Here is a 21173-nt window from a genome sequence, read left to right as displayed (position 1 = left end):
AATGTAAATGTAAATGTAAATGTAGTTGAGCTTATATAGCGCACAGCTACCCGCAGTGGGTGTCCCGGCGCTTGCTTAGGGAACCCTTCCTGGTATTCCCCTGTGAGATAGCAGGGTATCCACAAGGTGAAAGTCAGGCATCCCGCCGCGAGGGGCCATTGTGGAGATTAAGCAAGCTATTGCCCAGAGTCGCAGAGTGTGTTAGCAGCCCTATGATGAAGCATGACACAGCTTGCTGTGTGTGAGGGCAGTTTTAAAAGCAAGGTGCTTTTTCCTTGACTCACTCTTAGTTACTTTTCTTCTTTTTATAAAAATGTTTCCCCTTCTTTTTGTGATACAAGTCTGAGCGGGAGGTCGAAGGGGGTGTAAATCCTCTCACCCCTCTGTTGTAGTGGGTTTTCCGCCTCAATTTGAAGTCTTATTTTTCTGTGAGTTTTCTTATGAAAAGAGCTGTTGCCTCCCATTGGTTATGCTACTCTGCCAGAAATCGGTGGGCACAGATCCAAGTTAAAATGTAAGTTGTCTCAGACTGGGTGACAGTCACCGGATAATTCTGTACTGCGAGAGATGCCTTGAGATGGCACCTTGTGAAAGTACTTTCAAAACTCAAGAAATGTCTCACAGTCTCACCCTGTGTTGACAGGAATTGGACAGGAATTGGGAACCCACATAGTGAAAGAGGCCTTTGGATGTCCCCCTGTAAACCTCCTTGTTGAAAATGCTGCCATTCCAGTTAATACTAGACTATAAAGCCTCATCACTTCAAACATTTATACTCTCCTCAAAGCACAGACTGAAGTTTTAGAGTAGAGTATCTCACCTCAAAAGGAACATATCCTGCTATAGAAGACACAATGACAATGGCTCCACCTCTGCAATGAGAAAAAGAAGAGAAGGTTTTTTCATTTAGGACTTTTACTGCCCCCCTTCATTCTTCACAATGCCATATCCCTAGTGCTTCTGCAAAGTCTCACATGCAGAGTAGAAAATCAATCGGTATGCTGTGCCCTTTCAGCAACTATATTCCTGACTGTTTTTTTTCTTGACTTCCTTGGCCGCTTTGTGCTATGAATAGACTCAGACATATCCAAACCACACTAAAAGGGAAACCACACTGCAACAGTTGAAGCTTCTGGGGATGGGGTTGTGGCAGATCTTAAAGTGCACCAACTGAATTGACTGTGGTTCAGCCAACTACTCCCATTTTGTTAAAGAGTTGATTACCTTGCTTGGGTAAACCAAAGGACCTTCCAGGTAGACTCTTAGGGCCTGATTGCGAGTTTGGTGGTCCTACAGCAGACGGTGCAAAGTGCCGTCTGATGTAGGATCACCAAAGCCATGGTGCTGCCTCCAGCCAGATTAGAAGTTATATCCTGGTCTGGCCGGTAGCCCTGCGGTGGTCTGACAGCAGAGGTCTGGCAGGGTAATTAAAGAGCCTGACATGCAGATCACCGCTCTCATAGCGCCAACTGCACCTACCTCCACGGTGTGGCATACATGCCACACCATGAGGGAACAGGGGGTTAAATTCCAGGGGGCACTACATGTGCACCCCCACCCCTCGCATGCACCTCCTGGGCCCTGATGAGGCAGGGGCCTTATTAGGGCCACTTTGGTAGCCTTACCGCCACTCTTTTCATGGCGGGCTCAGCGTCATGAAAAGGATGGTAGTGAGGAGACTCAAAATATGCTCAGCGATGCCTTTGCGGCACCACCAGCATATTTCTGCCTCTGACTGCTGCATGAACGCCATGGTATCCTGGATCACTGGCGGTCGCAGAGGTCCTGAGGTGGTCCGACCGCCTCTGTCATAATACTGCAGGCGGTCCTGCAGTACAAGGGTGGTCGGACCACCAGCACAGGTTTGGCGGGAACTCATAATCAGCCCCTAAGTGTTCACAGCTAGACAAACCGTTCTCCTCAAAACATCAAAATAAATAGAATAAGCAATTCCTGATGCAAGGGGGTAGTTAGTCAAATGTGAGATTACACTCCTGAATCTGTATGGATATTGCTCCAGCAAAGGAGGACCTCTTTAACAGACTTTGTTGAAGGACTGCGCAAGATGGCAATGCCACAGATCTGAGGAGCTGTGCCAAAATACATATGAAGATTCCTCCAGGAAAGGAGGACCTCTTTAACAGACTTTGTGGAAGGACTGCAAAGATGGCAATGCCACAGATCTGAGGAGCTGTGTCAAAATCAGTTACGTCCTTGACTAGAGGGGTTCATAGATAAAACTATGTGAAAAAAGACTCATCTCCCCAAAAGGATACATTGTGCAAGAAGATCTAAAGGATGTAAAGAACTAAACCTTGAGATGAGTTCTAATGGAAGCTTGCGAAAATACACGTGCTGGACGAAATTTTACAAGCACAAGGTGGCTATCAATAGACTACTGAAGGAAATAAACTGGAGAGTAAGGGCCTCAATCAGGGTATGGCGAGATTCCTGACCCGCCAAATCTGCGGCTCCTCTGTCATATTTCAAGGTGCAGGAACATCTGACTGATCAGTTCTGGAGTCTCTACACTATCATTGGAAGCAGCCTGTCTGCCACAGGCCTACTGCCTGTACTGCTTTTACAGTCTTTATATATGTAGATTTGCCCTACCTGGGTCGGTCATGCACCGTAACACGGTCTAAGATAGGGAAATTCTACAATGTCTTCCACGTGCAGGCAGAAAATTCCCAGGGCGTATGGGTCGTTGTTATTTTTTTTTTCAGAAACAGACCCAAATTTTGGGGTGTGTACCTGAAAACACAAAGCAAACAAGGAGATGATGGACTGAGCGCTGAAACTTTTCAGACACTCACCCCCAGTCACAGATCTGGGTTGAATCCATCATCATTATTTAGCTCACTTTGCCACCTCAGTTCAGAACCAGCTATATCCAAATCAGTTTTGAACCTGTGCCTCATGGGAACAGTCCAGCCTGAACTGCCAAGCCAGGTCTTCTCTGAACCGGAAACAAGCATCCTTAGGGCGAACAAAGCAAACACAAGGAGATGATGGACGGAGCGCTGAAACTTTTCAGTCACTCACCCCCAGTCACAGATCTGGGTTGAATCCATCATCATTCTTTAGCTCACTTTGCCACCTCAGTTCAGACCCAGGTATGCCCAAACGTGGGTCCCTTGCTAACTTTGCACACTTTGCTCTTTGCATTTTCACTTTGCCACTGGATTCAAGCTAGCCTGGCTGAAGAAGGGTGTTACCCAGAAACCCGCTTACAGGAAGGAGCTTGCCCTGTAGGTGTTTGACAGAGTGACAGGCATTCATTATGGGGCTGCTATCCCTGCCACACTCACAGAGGTTACCCAGGTGGTATTTCATACATGGTGAGTAGCACTTCGCTGGACTGGGTGGTTTTGAAGGCTTACTCTGGAGACCCCACTGTGGAACAGAAAATGGTTAGGAATGGTGGCCTCCTTAGCTGGCATCCATGGATGGGACACGATAGGGATCTCAAGGCTTGGTGATGTGTGTGGGGGGAGGGGGGGCACATTAGGTCCTTAGAAGAGCTTCAAGCCAGTTTCAGCATGCCTCTCTCCCAGCTCTTTCAATACCTTCATGTCCGGCACGCCCTCTCCACCTACCACATCGCACCGCACAACACGAGGTACCAGAACAGAGCACTCTAGAATGTAAGCTCCTAATGGGTCACCTGAGTAAAGTGGGGGTGTCTCTGATTTCATGGCTCATTGCTGGTACACTCCCTCACGACACTGGACGCCCTGAGACGGAGGTGGGAGAGGTAGCCGAAGTAGACTGGAGGGACACATGTATGGCACCCCGCACTCTGGAATGTGTGCCAGGCTTTGCCTGGTACTATTTAAGTTCCTTCACCAGGCCTACGTTATGCCTGCGTGTTTGTGGTGGGCTGGCTCCCCTAAATACCTAAGGGGCCAAGCCCCACTCAGTGATTTTTTCCACATGGCTTGGAGCGGTCTTAACATACAGACAAACTGGCCAACTCTCATGGGGACTCTCTCCGCAGTAGCAGGGACTCCCACCGACTTACAACCCCGAATTGTTCTCTTGGGCATTATGGAAGATATGGGTAACCCTGTGGGATAGGATGCTGGTGGGGATGGGCACACTAATTGCAAACCAGACACAGCCTGCCACTGGACAGCTATTACAGTGCACCCCGGAGGGTTTGAAAAAGGGCATTGACTGGTGTGGAAAATTTGAAGAACTTATTTACAAAGCGAGAGGATGTCTCAAGAAATTCCACAAAGTTTGGAGAAAATGGTGGGACTACCATGGCCTAATGGGCTAATTATCCCTCACTGCTATTGCTGTGTGACAATATGTTTTGTGAATGCTTGGAACCGGTACTGTATTGTAAGTTTAAAGCTACCCATTTCCGTATTCAAATGGAATGCAGTGAACACTGTTAATGCGTGGCATGAAAAAACAATAATGTGTTTCTATTAATAAAATAAATTAAAAAAAAAAAAAAAAAAAGAAGAGGTCACATTCTGCCACTGGGTACAAAAAGCCATTTCAGACTTGGCAGACTGCCTACCAACATCTAAATGATCCATTATTAAGGGTTACATCTAAATGATGCATTACAAGTTTTTGCCCCTTTGCTCTAACAGGAGCAGCCTTCATATTGGATATCAGGCACCTGAACCTATATTTTCCAGTCCATCATTTGCTTGGGCTCTCAGGAGCATACGTTTACTTGCTGCAGCTCTCTGCTACATTAACCAGAACCAGATGTTCTCTCTGGCAGCTTGGTGCTCATTGTTGGTCTACTTCCCTTACACTCTGACACAGATTATTTACTGACTTTTACTTCTGAGATATCACTCTGTTGGTTACTGCATGGCATGTAGAATTAGTAGAAGCATTCACTTCACCTTTTATATTTAGTACTTCAATTCTATTTTTAACTGGACTGCCTGAAGACAAGATAATGTTTTCCTTTGTAGGCTTCAACAGTCCTACAGAAGAACCAATTGGGAAAACTGGCTTAGTGTCTACTAAATTCGAGGCCAGCCCTGTCACTTGATATAAACTATCTTTACACTCCTATGTCACTACCTTTTCTACCTCTGCTCCCTCGCCTACCTTACAACCTTTTGGTACTCTCAAGCCAAAACATCTTACAGTCTAGTACCAGGAGAATAATCACAACTAAATAATAGTGCACAGGTAACACATTCAAAGTTAAGGACCTTACCCTCGTTTTTGCATGTGAGGGGCTACAAGTTTCACCAACAGGAACGTGGCCTTTACATTTATATCCAGAATCTGAAAAAGAAAATATTTACATGAAAGTTAATAATACAGTTGCATTCATTTCGCAATGATAAAGAGCTAAGCAGGGCCTCGTTTTGAGATAAGGGGCAAGACCTTCAAGTTACAACAACCATTGACATAGCCAATAGGTCTCGCATTTGGGACCTTATAAGTGTTTAGCCATGCAAAAGTTGGTGTTGTTGCACCAAGGATATTCTGCTGCATAACTAAATACTTATAGAGTCCAAAAAGCGAGACCTATTGGCTTTGCCAATGCTTGTTTGTTTTCAGTTGCTGTTTTGTTTAAGTTGCCAGATCTACAATAGCTGAACATGGTTTTTGTTAACAGTTCTTTGCATCAAATGAACATGTTTTTATTGAATGTCGTTTCCATTCTGGTTGTAGGAAGCAGTCATTCCCGGTGGTGTAGGGGCTGCCTAGCTGTGCGCATGCTCCGAACTTTGCAAATAAGAAAAAGCCTGGTGTAGGCGCAATTTACAAGTGTGGAGTGAGTGAGCCCCAGGCAGCATGACTCACTCACACAGGAGTTCATGCACTGCACCAGCATACTCAGCATGGTTTAAGGAAACTCGACCCACTCCCTCCCACATATTTACCAAGAAACTCTGAGAAGAGCCTGCCTGCTGCACTGACGGCTGGTGGTGTGTGTGCCAGGTGAAAGCGTGCACGGACAGCTGGTGGTGTGTGGGCCTAGTGAAAGCGTTCACTGATGGCTGGTGGTGTGTGTGCTCGGTGAAAGCGTGCACAGATGGCTGGTGGTGTGTGTGCCCGGTGAAAGCGTGCACAGATGGCTGGTGGTGTGTGTGCCCGGTGGAAGCGTGCACTGACGGTGGGTGGTGTGTGTGCCTGGTGGAAGCGTGCACTGACAGCTGGTGGTGTGTGAGCCTGGTGGAAGTGTGCACTGATGGGTGGTGGTGGGTGTGCCTGGTGGAAGCATGCACCGACGGCTGGTGGTGTGTGTGTGCCTGGTGAAAGCGTGCACTGACGGCTGGTGGTGTGTGCCTGGTGGAAGCATGCACCGACAGCTGGTAGTGTGTGACGGCTGGTAGTGTGTGTGCCTGGTGAAAGTGTGCACTGACGGTGGTGGTGTGTGCGCCTGGTGGAAGCGTGCACTGACAGCTGGTGGTGTGTGTGCCTGGTGGAAGCATGCACTGACGGCTGGTGGTGTGTGTGCCTGGTGGAAGCATGCACGGCGTCTGGTGGTGTGTGTGCCTGGTGGAAGCATGCACGGCGTCTGGTGGTGTGTGTGCCTGGTGGAAACGTGCACTAAGGGCTGGTGGTGTGTGTGCCTGTTGGAAGCTTGCACCAGCGGCTGGTGGTGTGTGTGCCTGAGGGAAGCGTGCCCTGAGGGCTGGTGGTGTTTGTGCCTGGTGGAAGCGTGCACTGACGGCTGGTGGTGTGTATGCCTGGTGGAAGCGTGAACTGAAGGCTGGTGGTGTGTGTGCCTAGTGGAAGCGTGCACTGATGGCTGGTGGTGTGTGTGCCTGGTGGAAGTTTGCACTGACGGCTGGTGGTGTGTAAGCCTGGTGGAAGCGTGCACTGACGGCTGGTGGTGTGTGTGCCCGGTGGAAGAGTGCACTGACGGCTGGTGGTGTGTGTGCCTGGTGAAAGCGTGCACTGACGACTGATGGTGTGTGTGCCTCGTGGAAGCAGGAGCATTCACAGTGATAGAAGACACAAATGAAACTGACGAAGAGGAGGGGGAGTGCGAGCAGAGGAGCATGATTCACAGCTTGAAGACACAAATGAAGCTGACAAGGAGGGAGGGGTAAAAGGGATGGGGGTAGTGCAAGCAGAGGAGCCTGATTACAGCAATAAAAACACAGATGGCAGCTGTGCACGTGCATGAGCTCGTGAACGCAAGCTGTAGGCCAGCAAAAGCCTCTGGTGGCACTTTTAAAAGCCACTTACTAAATGTCTCGAAGAGACAGCGCGTGCGCGGTCTCAGACAAGACCTAAAAAACACTAAAAAAATGTTGTGCAGTCCTGTGGACAGCTGTACATTCCCCTTAAATCCCTTCACAAATATGGTGTGTGGACATCCACAATCAAAGAAGAGGGCGGGTGATAGGAAATAAGTTGAACCTAGGATACCCAACTTCACAATGTAATTAATCTTACCCCTATATTAAGCACTCTTTTATTCCCAATCAGGGAGCCTATTCCCAAATATTCTGGACAAAATAGGCAGCAGAACAAGAAAGTGATCCAAAGAAGACAACAATGAACTCCAAGGTTATACTGTTAATCCGTGGCCTTACCTCTCCACAACCAATTGAAAATTCCCCTCTCTAGCAAGCATAACCGAGAAATGCGTCTCATGAAGTAAATTGTTTTGGGAAAGCCCCAGAATAAATAATCCCCCATTCACAAGAACTCTGCCCCAACCTCTGCAGCACCAAACCGTTTCAGGTTTTTTCGACACAAAAAATTGAAGTTTAGCATAAACCCAGAGGAGATATTTGTTTCGGTCGTGTGAAGAAGGGAGAGCAAAGATCACCAACAAGACAATTTTGCCTTTCTATGTCATTCTGGTCCCACACCTTCCTAGTGGCTGTTTAATATGGTTCACAGCTAAATCACTAATGGTACGGGGGTGCACAGCTTGGTTAATATGGAAGGTAATAAGTTCGTATGTGGGTCGGGTGCTCCACAGCTAAATCAAGCATTTGCAATGCAACAGGTCTCGCATTCACAAGAGTTTGAGCTATTGGCATTGTAAATGACAATGCCTTTTATTTATGTTTTGGATTTTAAAACATAAATAAAAGACATTGTTATTTACAATACTAATAGCTTAATCGCTCAGAAATGCAAGACCATTTGCTTTGCATTGAAGGGCCTTCTCGACCGCTTGTTAGATTGTAAATATCAGAGGAAGAGACCGGCCTGTGACGTCTTCAAAGTAGTGATAAATAGTGCAGTGAAGAGGAGGAAGAGCAGGAGGGGAGGGGCTATCTCCTCCCCTCTCCGGGATTTGAGTGTGCAGTGTGGCATTGCGTAAGGTCATCGCTATCTTTGGCCTAATAAAAAACACTCCAGCTGTAGAAGGGCCCTGGCTTCACCTCCTGGTGCAGGGCAGGCTGTGCTTTATGGCTTTAAGGAGGAAGGGAAGGATGGTCTCGGCTGCAGCTCCGGCCTTGTACAGTGTCCCTGCTATTACCAGTGAGCGAGAGGCGCTGAGGTGGTGGTATTGGTGGTGATGATATTGGTATTGGGGGTATTGGTGGAGGTGGTGGTATTGGTGGTGGTGGTGGTGGTGGTGGTGGTGGTGGTGGCGGTGGCGGTATTGGTGGTAGTATTGGTAGTGGTGGCACTGGTATTGATGGTAAGGTATTGGTGGTGGTGATGGTGGTGGTATTGGTTGTAGGGTATTGGTGGTGGTGGTGGCATTGGTGGTGGCATTGTTGGTGGTGGCATTAGTGGTGGTGGTATTGGTACTGTGGTATTTGTGGTGGTGGTATTATTGGTGGTGGTATTGGTGGTGGTAGTGATATTGGTGGTAGCATTGGTGGTGGTATTGTCGGTGGTGGTATGGGCGGTGATGTTATTGGTGGTGGTATTTGTGGTGGTATTAGTGGTGGTGGTTTTATTGCTGGTGGTGGTATTGGTGGTGGTGATGGTATTGATGGTGTTTTTATTGTAGGTGGTGGTATTGGTGGTGATGATATTGATGGTGTTTTTATTGTAGGTGGTGGTATTGGTGGTGATGATATTGGTGGTGGCATTGGTGGCTTTGGGGGTTGTATTGGTGGTGGTAGTGGTAATGGTGGTGTTGATGGGGGTGGTATTGATGGTGGGGGTATTGATGGTGGTGGTATTGGTGGTGGTGGTGGTGGTAGTTTTGGTGGTGGTGGTATTGGTGATGATGGTATTGGTGGTTGTGGTGGTTTTGGCGGAGATGGTGGTATTGATGGTGGTGGTAGTGTTAATAAAATAGGCTTTTGAAAATAGCCAGTAAAGTGGCTTTAGCACAGAGACATTAACACAGAGGTGCTGTTGTCAGCTTTAGCCCATTAGCACAGGATAATGTGCTACCTGGAATTCACTAATCATTAATTAATTTGCTATATCATTTCTAAATCCAATTTCGTTGGGGGGTTGAAACAGGCACAAGATAATGCCGGGGTGAAGTGATTGAAAGCAGGCGCCCGTGTTGCGGGAGCGGCCGTGCTGCTTAAAAAAACACAAGCAGTTTCAGCTAAAGCAGCGCATTTCCGGCCGGCAGTAAGAGAAACTCAATAAAGTAAATAGTGCTTACAGACTAATTAACAGGTCCCGTGTAACAACCGAAGTAAAAGGGCCAGTTGCCATGGGAGGGTACAAATGAAGACAAAGCCGTACTAAGGAGGGACTAACAAGCCTATTAACAAATCCGAAGGCGGCATTTACAAAAGACAAGGACACAAGCCAATTACAAATATGGGAGGAGAGTGGGCACGGCTTGTCTCCCGTACTCTGCTGCAGGGTTTGGTCCTGATATGCACTGGGAGTGAGTTCCAGATGTTGGGTGCATTTCCCAAAAAGAAGTGAGTGAGGGTTTTTTGTTTGTGTTTTTTTGGAGGAATGAGAAGCAGAGTTTTGGTGCTTCTAAGATTTCTTGCCTGGCCTGCCTTTGAGAGTTTGGATGCAAGGTAAGCAGGTTTCCGAGTGTGGAGGACTTTGCAGTGAGGCAGGCCGTTTTGAAGCAGCAATGGGCTTCGATTGGGAGCCATTTGAGATTTTTCAGGGAGGGGGAGATGTGGTCATATTTTTTCGCTACAGTGACCATCCTTGCTGCTGTATTTAGTGTGGCTTTTAAGGGTACTGGATGCAATTTAGCGGAGACAGTGAGGGTGGCGTTCCCATAGCCCAATGTAGAAAGTACCATCGCTTGGGTAGCCGTTTTTAGATCTTTCGGGGGGGGGAAGAGGAGAAAGAGTTTGGTTTTGTGTAGGAGTTCCAGGATGTAGAATGCCCTTTTAGCTGTAATCTTTGTGTGTCGACTCATTCTCAGGCTTGGAGCAAGGGAGATCCCCAAAGAGTTGGCGGATTCCGAGAGCATCAGGTTGCAGTTCAGAGCATCAGTAGAATTTATCCACTCTTGGACCTGGGGGGTTCCGTCCATTTTTGGATTCCATCTTGCCTTGTTTGTGTTTCAGGTGGTTGAGCGAGGGTCAGTTTTGACCTTTTCTGAGAGAGGAGTTAAGTCGTTGTACGTCTTCTAGTGATTACATTTATAGGTAGGTCTGGGTGTCATGGAGGTGTTAGAGGATGATGCTTGTTTGAGCATGTTGGTGAGGGGTTCCATGTATATATTAAATAGTGTAGATGAAAGGACTGAGCCTTGCGAGACACTCCTGGTCATGATGAAAGTGTCAGAGGTCGAATTGTTGATTTTTATTAGTTGGGATCGGTTATGGAGATAGGAGGTGAACAATTTCAGGACCAGGTCATTGACTCTAATCCGCTTATGGAGGGATTCAAGAAGCAACTAGTGGTCAACAGTGTTGGAGGCCACGGATAGGTTTAGGAGTATGAGCAGGCAGCATCTATCAGCATCCAGTGACTTGTGCATGTCACCCGCTATGTTTAGCAGGGCTGTTTCAGTGCATCATTATTTTCTAAATCCTGACTGTAGTGGCTGTGTTGGAGTCAATGTGTTGGGCGTGTTTGGAGGGGACACATTTTTCAAGCTTTTTAGGCAGGAAGGGTAGGTTGGAGATGGGTCTGAAGTTGTTGAGGTCGTCTGGGTCTGCACCTGGTTTCTTTAACAAGGGAGTGACTTGACCTAGTTTGAGGCAGTCAGGCATCAGTCCATTACTCAAGGAGCTGTATATTATTTTGGCCCAGAGAGGTGCTAGGGCATGGGTGAGGTTTTTTGCCAGGGAGGCCGTAAGAGGATCTGCTAGGTTAGAGGAGGGTTTGGGATTTCCGATCAACATAGAGATGTTATCCTCTGTGAACAAGTAGCAAGTCCTCCACCTCTTGTCAGTTGAGTTGGTTCCTGGGTTTAAATTTATATCCGAAGGGCTCATGGTGGATGGACGACATTATTAATTCGGCGAAGTAGAAGGTGCGTTGGTTTGCTCCTTTCTAAGAGAAGATTTTTGGTGGACATTAGAGTGTGGTGGTCTACGGAGAGTTCGATCTTCGTGATTTTCTCATTTAAGAATTTTACGAAGTTATCACAGTGTTCTTTAGAGACATGGGGCTTTGCTGGTTTTGAGGTTATTTGTTTAATGTTCTTGACCAGTTCTTTGGGGCAGTTTTTTGCTTTGTCTAGTGCTTTGGGGAAGTATGCAGCTTTTTCTTTTAAGATGTAGTTTTTATATTTTCTGCACTCACATCTGAGCTGCAAAGGTGGGAAGGGGACGGTTTTGTAATCCAGAGTCTTTCTGGGGCTCTCATTTGTCTTCTTTCTGCATTGAGGTCTTTGTTGAACCAGAATCTTGAAGGAGTCTCTCACATTGTTTTCAGTCTTCGGGGAGATAGTTTATCTAGGATGGATAACATTGTTGAGTTATAGTGGGAAGTAACCACATCTGTTGAGAGGTAGACTGTCATTTGATTTGATTGATTTTGATTTGATTTTGATATGTATATAGCGCAACAATCACTCCAGGGCATCAAGGCGCTTAGAGAAAGACCGCAGATAACACATCGACCAGAAGAGGCATGGAGGAGCTTCAGCTCACCGTGTGCCTGAGAACAGCCAGGTCTTAAGAGCTTTTCTAAACGGGAGCAGAAGAGGAATAGATCTAAGTGCCAAGGGCAGGGAATTCCAGAGCTTGGACGCTGCCACTGATAAAGCCCTATCCCCCCACTTCCTCTTCTTGGTTTTTGGTACCCAAAGTTGCATTTGGTGAGAGGACCGCAGTGTTCGTCCTGGGGAGTGCCATTTGAACATGGTGTTGAGTCTCAGAGGGTAGGAGTCATGCAGTGACTTATGGACCATACTCAATGCTTTAAAACTGATGCGCTGTTCAATGGGAAGCCAGTGTAGGTGTTCTAGTCCCTTTTTGGCCGATTGCGTTTTGGGGATGTCCAGAATGAGTCTTGCAAGTCCATTCTGCAGTACCTGGAGTTTATGTTGCAAGCCCTTACTGGTGGCCAGGTACAGAGCATTGCAGTTGTCTAGTCTGGCCATTACCAGAGCCAGAGCTACCTGGATCCTGGCTGCACGCTGGATGAAAGGGAAGATTTTTTAAAACATCCTTATAAGCCAGGAGCATGTGGAGATGGTACGGTTCACTGTGGGGGTGGGGAGGGAGTTGGGACATCATTTTATCTTCCATATCCTCCAGGAGAATCTGACTTAAGTTGTGGGACCATTGAAAGATTTTCTAAGTGCGGGGGGGGGGAGTATTTCAGATTTGATGATGTGAAACAGAATAATCTGGTGATCTGCCCGTCAACAGTGAGGATGTTTTTAATAGTTACCGTTTCGTTTTGCGCAATTATGGCGTCCAGGGTTGAAGGTATGTACAGTGCTGGGTAAGGTTTTTGCAGAGAAGGAGATCATTTAAGGATTGTATGAGAGCGTCTTCCTCATCATTCCAGTGTGGGTTGAAGTCACCTAGGAAGAGGTTTTCATTAGAGAGAGAGATCAGTGCTTTATCAGTTCCAAAAGGTGTTCTTCAAAGGAGGGCGTGTTGCCTGATGGGCGATAGAGGAGGGGGCATTTTGTTGACTGACATCAATCATCTTGGTTTGAGTGATATAGAGAGTGACCCAGCACTAGTGCAATATCATAATTTGTAACCAAGACGTTTTAAAGTAGAACCTCTAATATTAATTGACTACTAAATCTACCATTGAAGAAACACCAGCACTGGGATCTTTCTCTTTGATTGAGTCACCATTGACTGTACTTAGTAGAGAGGCAGCAGCTGCTGGAAAGTCTCATCTGCAGCCTTGCAAGCGGACACCGTAACTGCACAAGGTCTCAATGCACCCCCGTTTCCTATCAATATTGGGGAAGAATCTGTGGGTCTGCGAGAAAGTGATGCCTGGTGCGGCTGTCAACTTAGCAATGAGACGAATCGCCATCCATCGGCTAATTAAACAGGGTTGATGCAATCAGGCTGTGTGCTCTTAAATGGCATTCTGGATTTGTGAGACGTAACCTTTTGCCAAGCACGTTTAGTCAGGTCATTTACTTTTCTCGAGTCCACTGTAAACAGAGACAGACTTTTTTCTTGCCCAGCTAATATCTTAGATGGGGTAATCTGTAGTTTCACTGCTGTGGTCAAAGCTAAGACCAGCAACAGGCATCTAAACTCGGGTGCGGTATTTGCATACAAAGGACGCATGCATGGAAGATCGTCTGTGCCACAGCCGGGCCTAGGGCCAGGAACTCTGCCAGTTTTGGACCAAATGTTAGTAGGGAGGAACTTCTCAGTAGGAGGCTCTTCTTCCTCGTTTTTGTTCCGTCTTCCAGCCCATCTTAAGGACATTTTCAAAAACATTCTCGTTCTGAAAATAGACTTTAGCTCCATGAAAAACATCAATTCTGGAAACAATAGGTCACAGTTAACTCCCCTATGGCATAAAAACCTAACTTGTGTCCTCTTAAATGCTTGCTCACTAGTCAAGCATTGTTTAGAAATCAACAAACTAATTGTAGACTTGAACTTAGATTGTCTTTTCATTACAGAGACCGGGCTCTCAGAGAACTCAATGCTAGAGGATACCCAAAAAACATTTAGACCCCCGGACAAATATGGAGGTGCGATTGCTGGCACTTTTAAATAGAATCTTAAAATTCTTAATTATAGTATTTCTCACACTAAGAATGCAAAATATCTAGTCCTTACAATAATATTAACTGATTGTCCTGCGGTCAAATGTATTTTAATAAACAGACCTCCTGGTTTTGTAGATAATTTTACTCCTCTTAGAAGCTGTAGCTACATGCCTACTAAACAGTGACTGACTGTTGGTTGTTGGGAAATTTAAATTACACTCCGACATTGTGCCAAAATAATGAGGCCTAAAATTGTATCAATTGCTTCAACACCCTACAACTGCAGTTCACTACAAGCGCTACCCACACAGCAGCCAACACACTGGATTTAATCTTTGGCCATCCATGTGCCCTTCATTACTATTGATCTTGTCTGCTCATAAAGAAATTACAAATTAATTCTAAACACATTGTGCATGTGTGTAAAGTCAGATCTTGTAGACTGGTTAGGGCCTGGCCAACCTTAACATGGATGCCAAGAACACTTTCTGAGCACGATCCTGATTCCAAAATCAAACGAGTAAATCAGTATATAGCTCTGACTTTTGACATTCATTCCCGTCAGGCTCATTAAAGCAAAAAAAAAACCCTCTCCTCTTTGGTACACTAAGACCTTCTGATGCACCAAGAGAGAGTGCAAGAAATTGGAAAGATCAGGAGAGAAGCATAATAACCTGGACAGTATCCAATTATATAAAATTCAACAACAGCAATAAAAAAAAGCTGATCTTCACTACCAAGGCAACCTACTTTCGCAATCAGATTTCTAATGCCAAAAAAACTCTACAAGAGAATTGTTTGCTATATAACAAAAGCCTTCCCCCTCCACCGAGCAACACATTACACTGTACAGCCTCTCAGGAGATGTGCCACAACATATCCAACTTTTTTCAGGATACGATCACAAAATGGTTACATAACCTGGGCCAATGGGGCAAAGGAACAATCCTAGTCAGACAAATGCCACCAGGCCATCTTGGCCACAGTTAAATAAGGATTCAGTTGAGATGATTAATGAATTTTTTTCTGCTGTCAGCTCAGCCTCCCCAATAGACATACCTCCAGTGAACGATATAAAAATAAATGGCAAACACCATTGTCTCAGCACTTACCGAACGTTGCATCTCCTACCTTCAGTGAGGTATACTCCCCTTCTCCTGGAAAAATGCACTAGTGACCCCTCTATTGAAGCCATTGCTTGATCTTTTGACCCTGTCCAATTATCAACCCATTTCTATACTGCCCCGCTTTTGTAAGATCACAGAGGCTATGATAAACAATTGATCAAGTTCCTGGAAAATCACCAACTCTTCCACTCAGCACAATCTGGGTTCAGGAAAGGTTTAAGTATAGAAGCTGCAAGCAAACACCACCAATGACATCGCCTTCCTCTTTGATGACAGAGGAATCTGATTGATTTATTGACCGCGTTTGATACCATCAAATCATCTTGACTCTACTCTTATCTTGCAGATTGAATGAAACGGATTTCTCGAATTTTAAATGAAGATAAAACAGAAGTGTCATCTTTGGTAACCTCTCGATGGATGGTGGGCAGTAGAGTTGGTATACCAAGCTAGAAAGTTAGAAATCGACTTCAACTCTAATCTTACCTTCAAGAACACACAAAAGCTCTCACAGTCACTTGTGTGTGTCTGCTCAATGTGATTAGGAAGATCCTTGCCTTCCTTCCCTCGGCTGCAAGAATAATTGTAGTTTGAGTTTTAATACTTTCCAGGCTGAACTACCGCAATCATTTACTAGTGGATTCCAGGAATATCCAACTCAAGAGTACAGGTACTACAAAACGCTAAACTCGTCGTTTCGTGTGGAACTACAACATAAATCACCTATTTCTACTCACCTTCTCCATCTTCTTTGGTTGCCAGTTGCTAAGAGGAGTCTTTTCAAGGCACTATGTATTGACTATAAGGCAATAAACTGTAACATAATAGAAAACTACATGTCCTCCTCATTCGTTTGCTACCTTTTCACCCACACACGGCGTTTTGAACCTTAACATCTATTGTCAATCCCTAGGCATAAAAAAAGAAAAGCAGGATAGATGGCAGATCTTTATCAGTGTTATAATCCAAAGCATGAAATTCCATGCCCACATTTATCTGGACTCAATCTAACTATGTAACTTTTTCAAAAACAGCTGAAGACTTATTTAACTTAACTGTTGAATCCTTCCCTGTTCAGTCACTGTCTTTTATGTCTTCTAACAGAAGGGTTGGCATTGGGGAGTGCCAGGAAAGATTTTGTTTTTAGGCAATTGCTGTACTTTACAAATAGCAAATTCATTCATTCAATTCACCACCTACGCGCAACTCAAATAAATGGAAGAATGCAAAATCAACAAAGATGTAAATGACCAAAAAATGATCATGCCTCAAAAATCTGAAGAAAATAACTGATTAAAATGTTGATGTGAATGTACTTGCAATATGCCAGATCAATATGAGAATGTTACACATACCTAATTGGGAAGGAGTTGGTGAGCCGGATGGCAGAGACAAATAGATTGCTGATGGGGGGGCATCGTCCTTTGCTAGCGTTGCTGAACTGAAGATCACTCCAAAGCATATGGGTGGGGGACTACTATACATTTTGCGTGCTCCTGTTTCATCCTATGTTACTTATAGGTATGTGCATTCAAATTAAACTGTATACTTAGTCATTGGTCATAGGAAACGCAGTATGCCGCAATTACCTCAGCATCGATAAGAGCGGTGTCTCGCTTTTTTAGCAGAGGGTTGGAAGGATGGGGGGGCTTTTGTTTGACTGTTGAATTGTATTTGCTATAATCCAATTTGCGGTGATGATACAAGTGCTGTATGTGGTGCAATGTTGCGCCAATGTTCTAAAATGCAACAAACAAATAATAAAAAAATAAATGAATGAAAAGAGAAAGTTACACAGGAGTCAATTATTCTATTATACAGGAGTCAATTATTCGACCCCAAGGCGGGATATTACAGAGGACTGTAAGCTCTATAAGTGGTAGGGGATGGATGGATCACACCCTGTTAAGAGAAACTTGTTAAATGTTGCGAGCAAGGATAGTTTAGAGGGATGAAAAATCTACTTCACTTATGACATTGATCGAAACAGAAGTAAAAACTCTAAAGTTGTTAATACTGCAGCCTACCACCGATTTTAGGAAGTTTAAAATCACTGTTAGCAGACCATGCAATTTGTGTAGGGAGGCAAGATTTTGTGAGCATAGCGATAAGAGATTTGTATTGAACGATCTAACGATTTGTAATACTATAAAAGTCTATGTGAAATGGTGCACCTGTAACCTTCTATATAAAGGTCAGACTAAACAGAAGGTGAAAGCATGGATTTTGCAACACTGTCACAGGGTATGGTGTCCTACCACAGGAGAGCCTTTGGGTGACCTCTACAAGAGCAAACACCTAACACCTGAGGACATAAGGTGGGAGGATATAGTACTGAACCTTTGCAGTGGAGACCTGGCAATGATTCTGAATATCTGCAAATCAAGTGTACTCTAGTTAGAATGGACTAAATAAATATGAGGAGAGGGGTAGACTGGGGTGATTACTCCCAATGGTTGACTATTCTTTTGTATCTTTTGTTTTTTTGGGAATCTAACCCTTGACAGGTATCCATGTAAACCATATCTGGATCTTCTTAGCCTTTAAGGTGCATTAGTTCAGCAGTCCTTCCATTACTGTCAGCAGGGGTCACCAAGGGCTATTATCGAGGCAAGACTCCAAGCTGCTCTTGCTGTTGTTCTCTACTTTGCATCCTACAGTCGCCAGAAAGAACCTTCCTTCAACAGAACTCTGTAATCCAGATAACAAAGTGGTCTATGTGAAAACAGAATGGTTACTGTGTAATGCTTACCTTTTCCCACTGCTCATCAGTTGAATCCAATATGTTTCCAGCAAAGGGATTAACAGCAGCATTGGACACCAACAAATCTATTCCTCCAAAACGCTCCACAGCCTGAGCAAAAAAGAAAATCAATCAGAGTAGGTCTCCTACATCCTGTAACAAGGGGCCTCAAATGGAGGAAAAAGCTAAAAGCACTTTAGGGTATGTGAGGTCAATGAAAAAAAGAAAGGAGGGGGCGGGAGAAGCAAGCCTTTCAGATTTTAACCAGGACTCCAAGCCCCCTTACCTCAACAAGACAGGCTGGAATCCTCACTGAAATAGTTTACCTTGGCCCTAAATTGGGAAGGAGAGGACTTTGATTGACCCAGGGTAGGAATTTGATCCAAGCAGTGGGAATTAGTGGGCATTAGGGGTAGTGGTTTCACGGGTACAAGGATATGGTTGCAAGTGCTCTCACCATTTCCACCAGCCTCTGTCTATCCTCCTCCTTCCCAACATGGCACACGACACCCATAACACTCAGGTTCTCGGCCTTTAGCTCCTCCACTGTCCGGTCCACATTTGATTTCTTACGGCTGCTCACTACTACGTGTGCTCCATCTTGAGCCAGTCGCCGAGCGATGGCAAGGCCAATTCTGTAAAAGATCAGAGATCAAGGAGGTCCAGTGTAGAAAGAGATTTATGAGATGGAGAATGAGTGTCAAAGAATAACAAGAGGCTCAGCAGAACAGTATTGCAGATGATTGGCAGAGTGGTGTGTGGTTTCCACTGCTGGGATACAAAGGGATGTTCATAGGTGAGACTTGAGGTGGCTTGCTAGAGTGTTGTGTCCAAATAATTGAGAAGGACGCTAGAGTAACATGTAGATCCTAGCAGTGGATTAGCAGAATGCTGTTCGTCAAGCTTGATTTGAATCTGCAGAGCTGGGCATATAGATCTAGTACAATAGCAGGAGTATTGCTGATGAGAACTGTTGTGAGTTGGTAGGGTGAGGGTTCGAGAACTAAACTAAAACCTGGTGTTGCAGATTAGAATTCAGAAACACTAGCAGAGAGGTCTGCATTCCCAGTACTATAACTAAACAAGCAACTGCACATAGAAATAAATGTGCACTGGCTGAACTCGGTGCTAATCCCAGTATGGAAGGTGATGCAGAATAGGATTCAAATGAAGCGAGCTGGAGGTGGGCTCCAGTACTGTGTTGTGTAGTTCCTACAAATCTATTCAGAATCTGCGCATTTTAGACAACATAAACTTAAGGGATTGGTGTTGAGACTGATTCCAGACACCTCCTTAAGGATATGTTGGTCTGTAGAAGAGCTAGCTCATAGTGCCCCTATGAGCCCCTCTTACCAAGTAGCGAATAGTTTCTGGCAACTATCAAACATGACAACTCTGATCCCTCAGGGATCGTGGAAACAGTACAGTACTTTTTGCTCAGTCACTCGTGCTCACTTTGTCTCAGAGAGATACACAGAATAAACGGTGGGGACGTCTTCAATAAGTATTTATTGAACCGGCATCATTCTAGTATAAAATATGTGTGCTGCAACAACAATTAGACACAAACAAATAAATATATTCAAGAGTGCTTTGTTGGTGCTCGATGTGTCACTGTGGATAGGTGTTTCATGCCTCTCAATTGTTGGTTTTCTGTGTTATCCCTCATTTCATACTAGTCTGGCCAGCTGGTGAGGTTTGTGGTGGTAACATGAGCGGCACATTTTGCTCAGTATGCATTTGCATGGGATGAGTGTTTAGTTGTGATGTGCGTGTGGAGGGGATATATGTATATTTATCTGTATATTGTTCCTTAGTATTTTAGACGATGATTTAGGACTGGTTTGTTCTGCTGGCAGCCCAGATCAGCCATTAAGAGTTCCCACTGTCAGATTCAGAGAGGTGTGCTACAGGCTGTGTCAAAGTGGTAATTTTACTCACAGCATTTATTCAATAAAGATATTCCCACCAGGCTCGGTCCGTCTTGGCCACATAATCAATCAGTGTCAGAGAACATTATACAGCGACAGGAAGGATCTGGACCAAGCCTCCCATAGATCCAGCGCCTTCTGTTATTTTCTGGAGTACCCCCACAGTGACTGGCCCAGGCAGCAGCCCTTTATTTATTAGGTCGAGCAGAAGCATGCTCGCTCTGCGAGGCATACCGTATTAGAGTATGCAGTGGAAGTCCCGCCCACTCTCCCCCCCATATTTGTCATTGGCTTGTGCCATTGTCCTTAGTAAATGCGGAATTCTGATTTGTAAAAGGCTTGTTAGTCCCTCCTTGTCTGTATTTGTTACTGCCCATAACGACTGGACCTTTTACTTGGCTTGTTACACGGTCTGCATTATAAGTGGGAAAGCACTATTTTGTTTATTGACACTGATGGGGACAATGCCAACCACTTTTCTTATAGAGTGCTATGCTGCTCTAACTTGCATGCTGAGCGCTGCACCCGCTTTAGGGACACTGCGCTCAGTTAAAAAAATGTATTTAAACTTTGATGTTGAGCATGGCTCCCGCTTCAGGGACACTGCGCTTGGTTTCATTTTTCTTTTAAACTTTAAAAGTGAGCGTGACGCCTGCTTCACCGACACCGCGCTCTGCAATACAATAGGTATTGCTTTTGCAAAACTTTGAACAATTGGCATTGTAAATGAGAATGCCTTTTAATATTATAAAAAGCATTGCCATTTACAATGCCAATAGCTACAAAACTCGCAATTGCAAAACCTTTTGCATTGTAAATGCTTGTTTCTCCTGTTGCTGCAGCTGCCCAGACAAGGTGGCACTGCACGACCCTCGCAGAGTCCTCTGTGTAATGGTCATGTAGGCCAGCTGCAGTGCCACCTCCAGGAGCTCTACAATGGTCCCCTCTCTCCTGACGGCCGCCAGGCCCTGGGCAGAATTGGTTTGGAACAGAGTTGGTGGCGAGATTGTGCAATCCTCGCAGTACCCTCCTAACCCCAACTTCCCAGCTGCTCTCACTAATGCCTGTGCCCCTCGCCCTACAAGTGAGTGTACCTTAGTTCCCTGGTGTCACGGTTCACCCTCTGTTCAGGTGTATGTCGGGATTGGATCTATAGTCTGGTCCGGTGGTGGTGGGAGCGAGGCCCACGCTCTATTAGCACTAGCCCATCTGCACTTGCCTGCCACAACTAGTAGTCCTCCTGCGGAAAACTCCATTATCCCGAGATAAAGAAAGACTGACAGCAACACAACAATGCCAGACCAGCTGCCCTCACTGCAGTTAGCTCAAGTGACAGCGAAACGATCAACATTCTTGAAGGCCAAGAG

General features: G+C 45.3%; 1 protein-coding gene across 1 annotated transcript in view; it reads right to left on the bottom strand.

The window, feature by feature from the left end:
• The window catches only part of LOC144755716 (dehydrogenase/reductase SDR family member 4-like), a 98929-nt gene that overhangs the window by 58243 nt on the left and 19513 nt on the right, over positions 1-21173 (bottom strand). Inside the window, exons 3-6 of the mRNA XM_078644903.1 lie at positions 18333-18510; positions 17885-17986; positions 5198-5268; positions 821-872 (exon numbers count right to left, since the gene is read on the bottom strand). Of these exons, the coding sequence (XP_078501029.1) occupies positions 821-872; positions 5198-5268; positions 17885-17986; positions 18333-18510 (403 nt within the window). The remainder of the gene's footprint in view (positions 1-820; positions 873-5197; positions 5269-17884; positions 17987-18332; positions 18511-21173) is intronic.

Source organism: Lissotriton helveticus, chromosome 5_1, assembly GCF_964261635.1.
Source record: "Lissotriton helveticus chromosome 5_1, aLisHel1.1, whole genome shotgun sequence".
Classification (NCBI taxonomy): Eukaryota; Metazoa; Chordata; class Amphibia; order Caudata; family Salamandridae; genus Lissotriton; species Lissotriton helveticus.
This window is presented reverse-complemented; position numbering and strand designations above follow the sequence as displayed.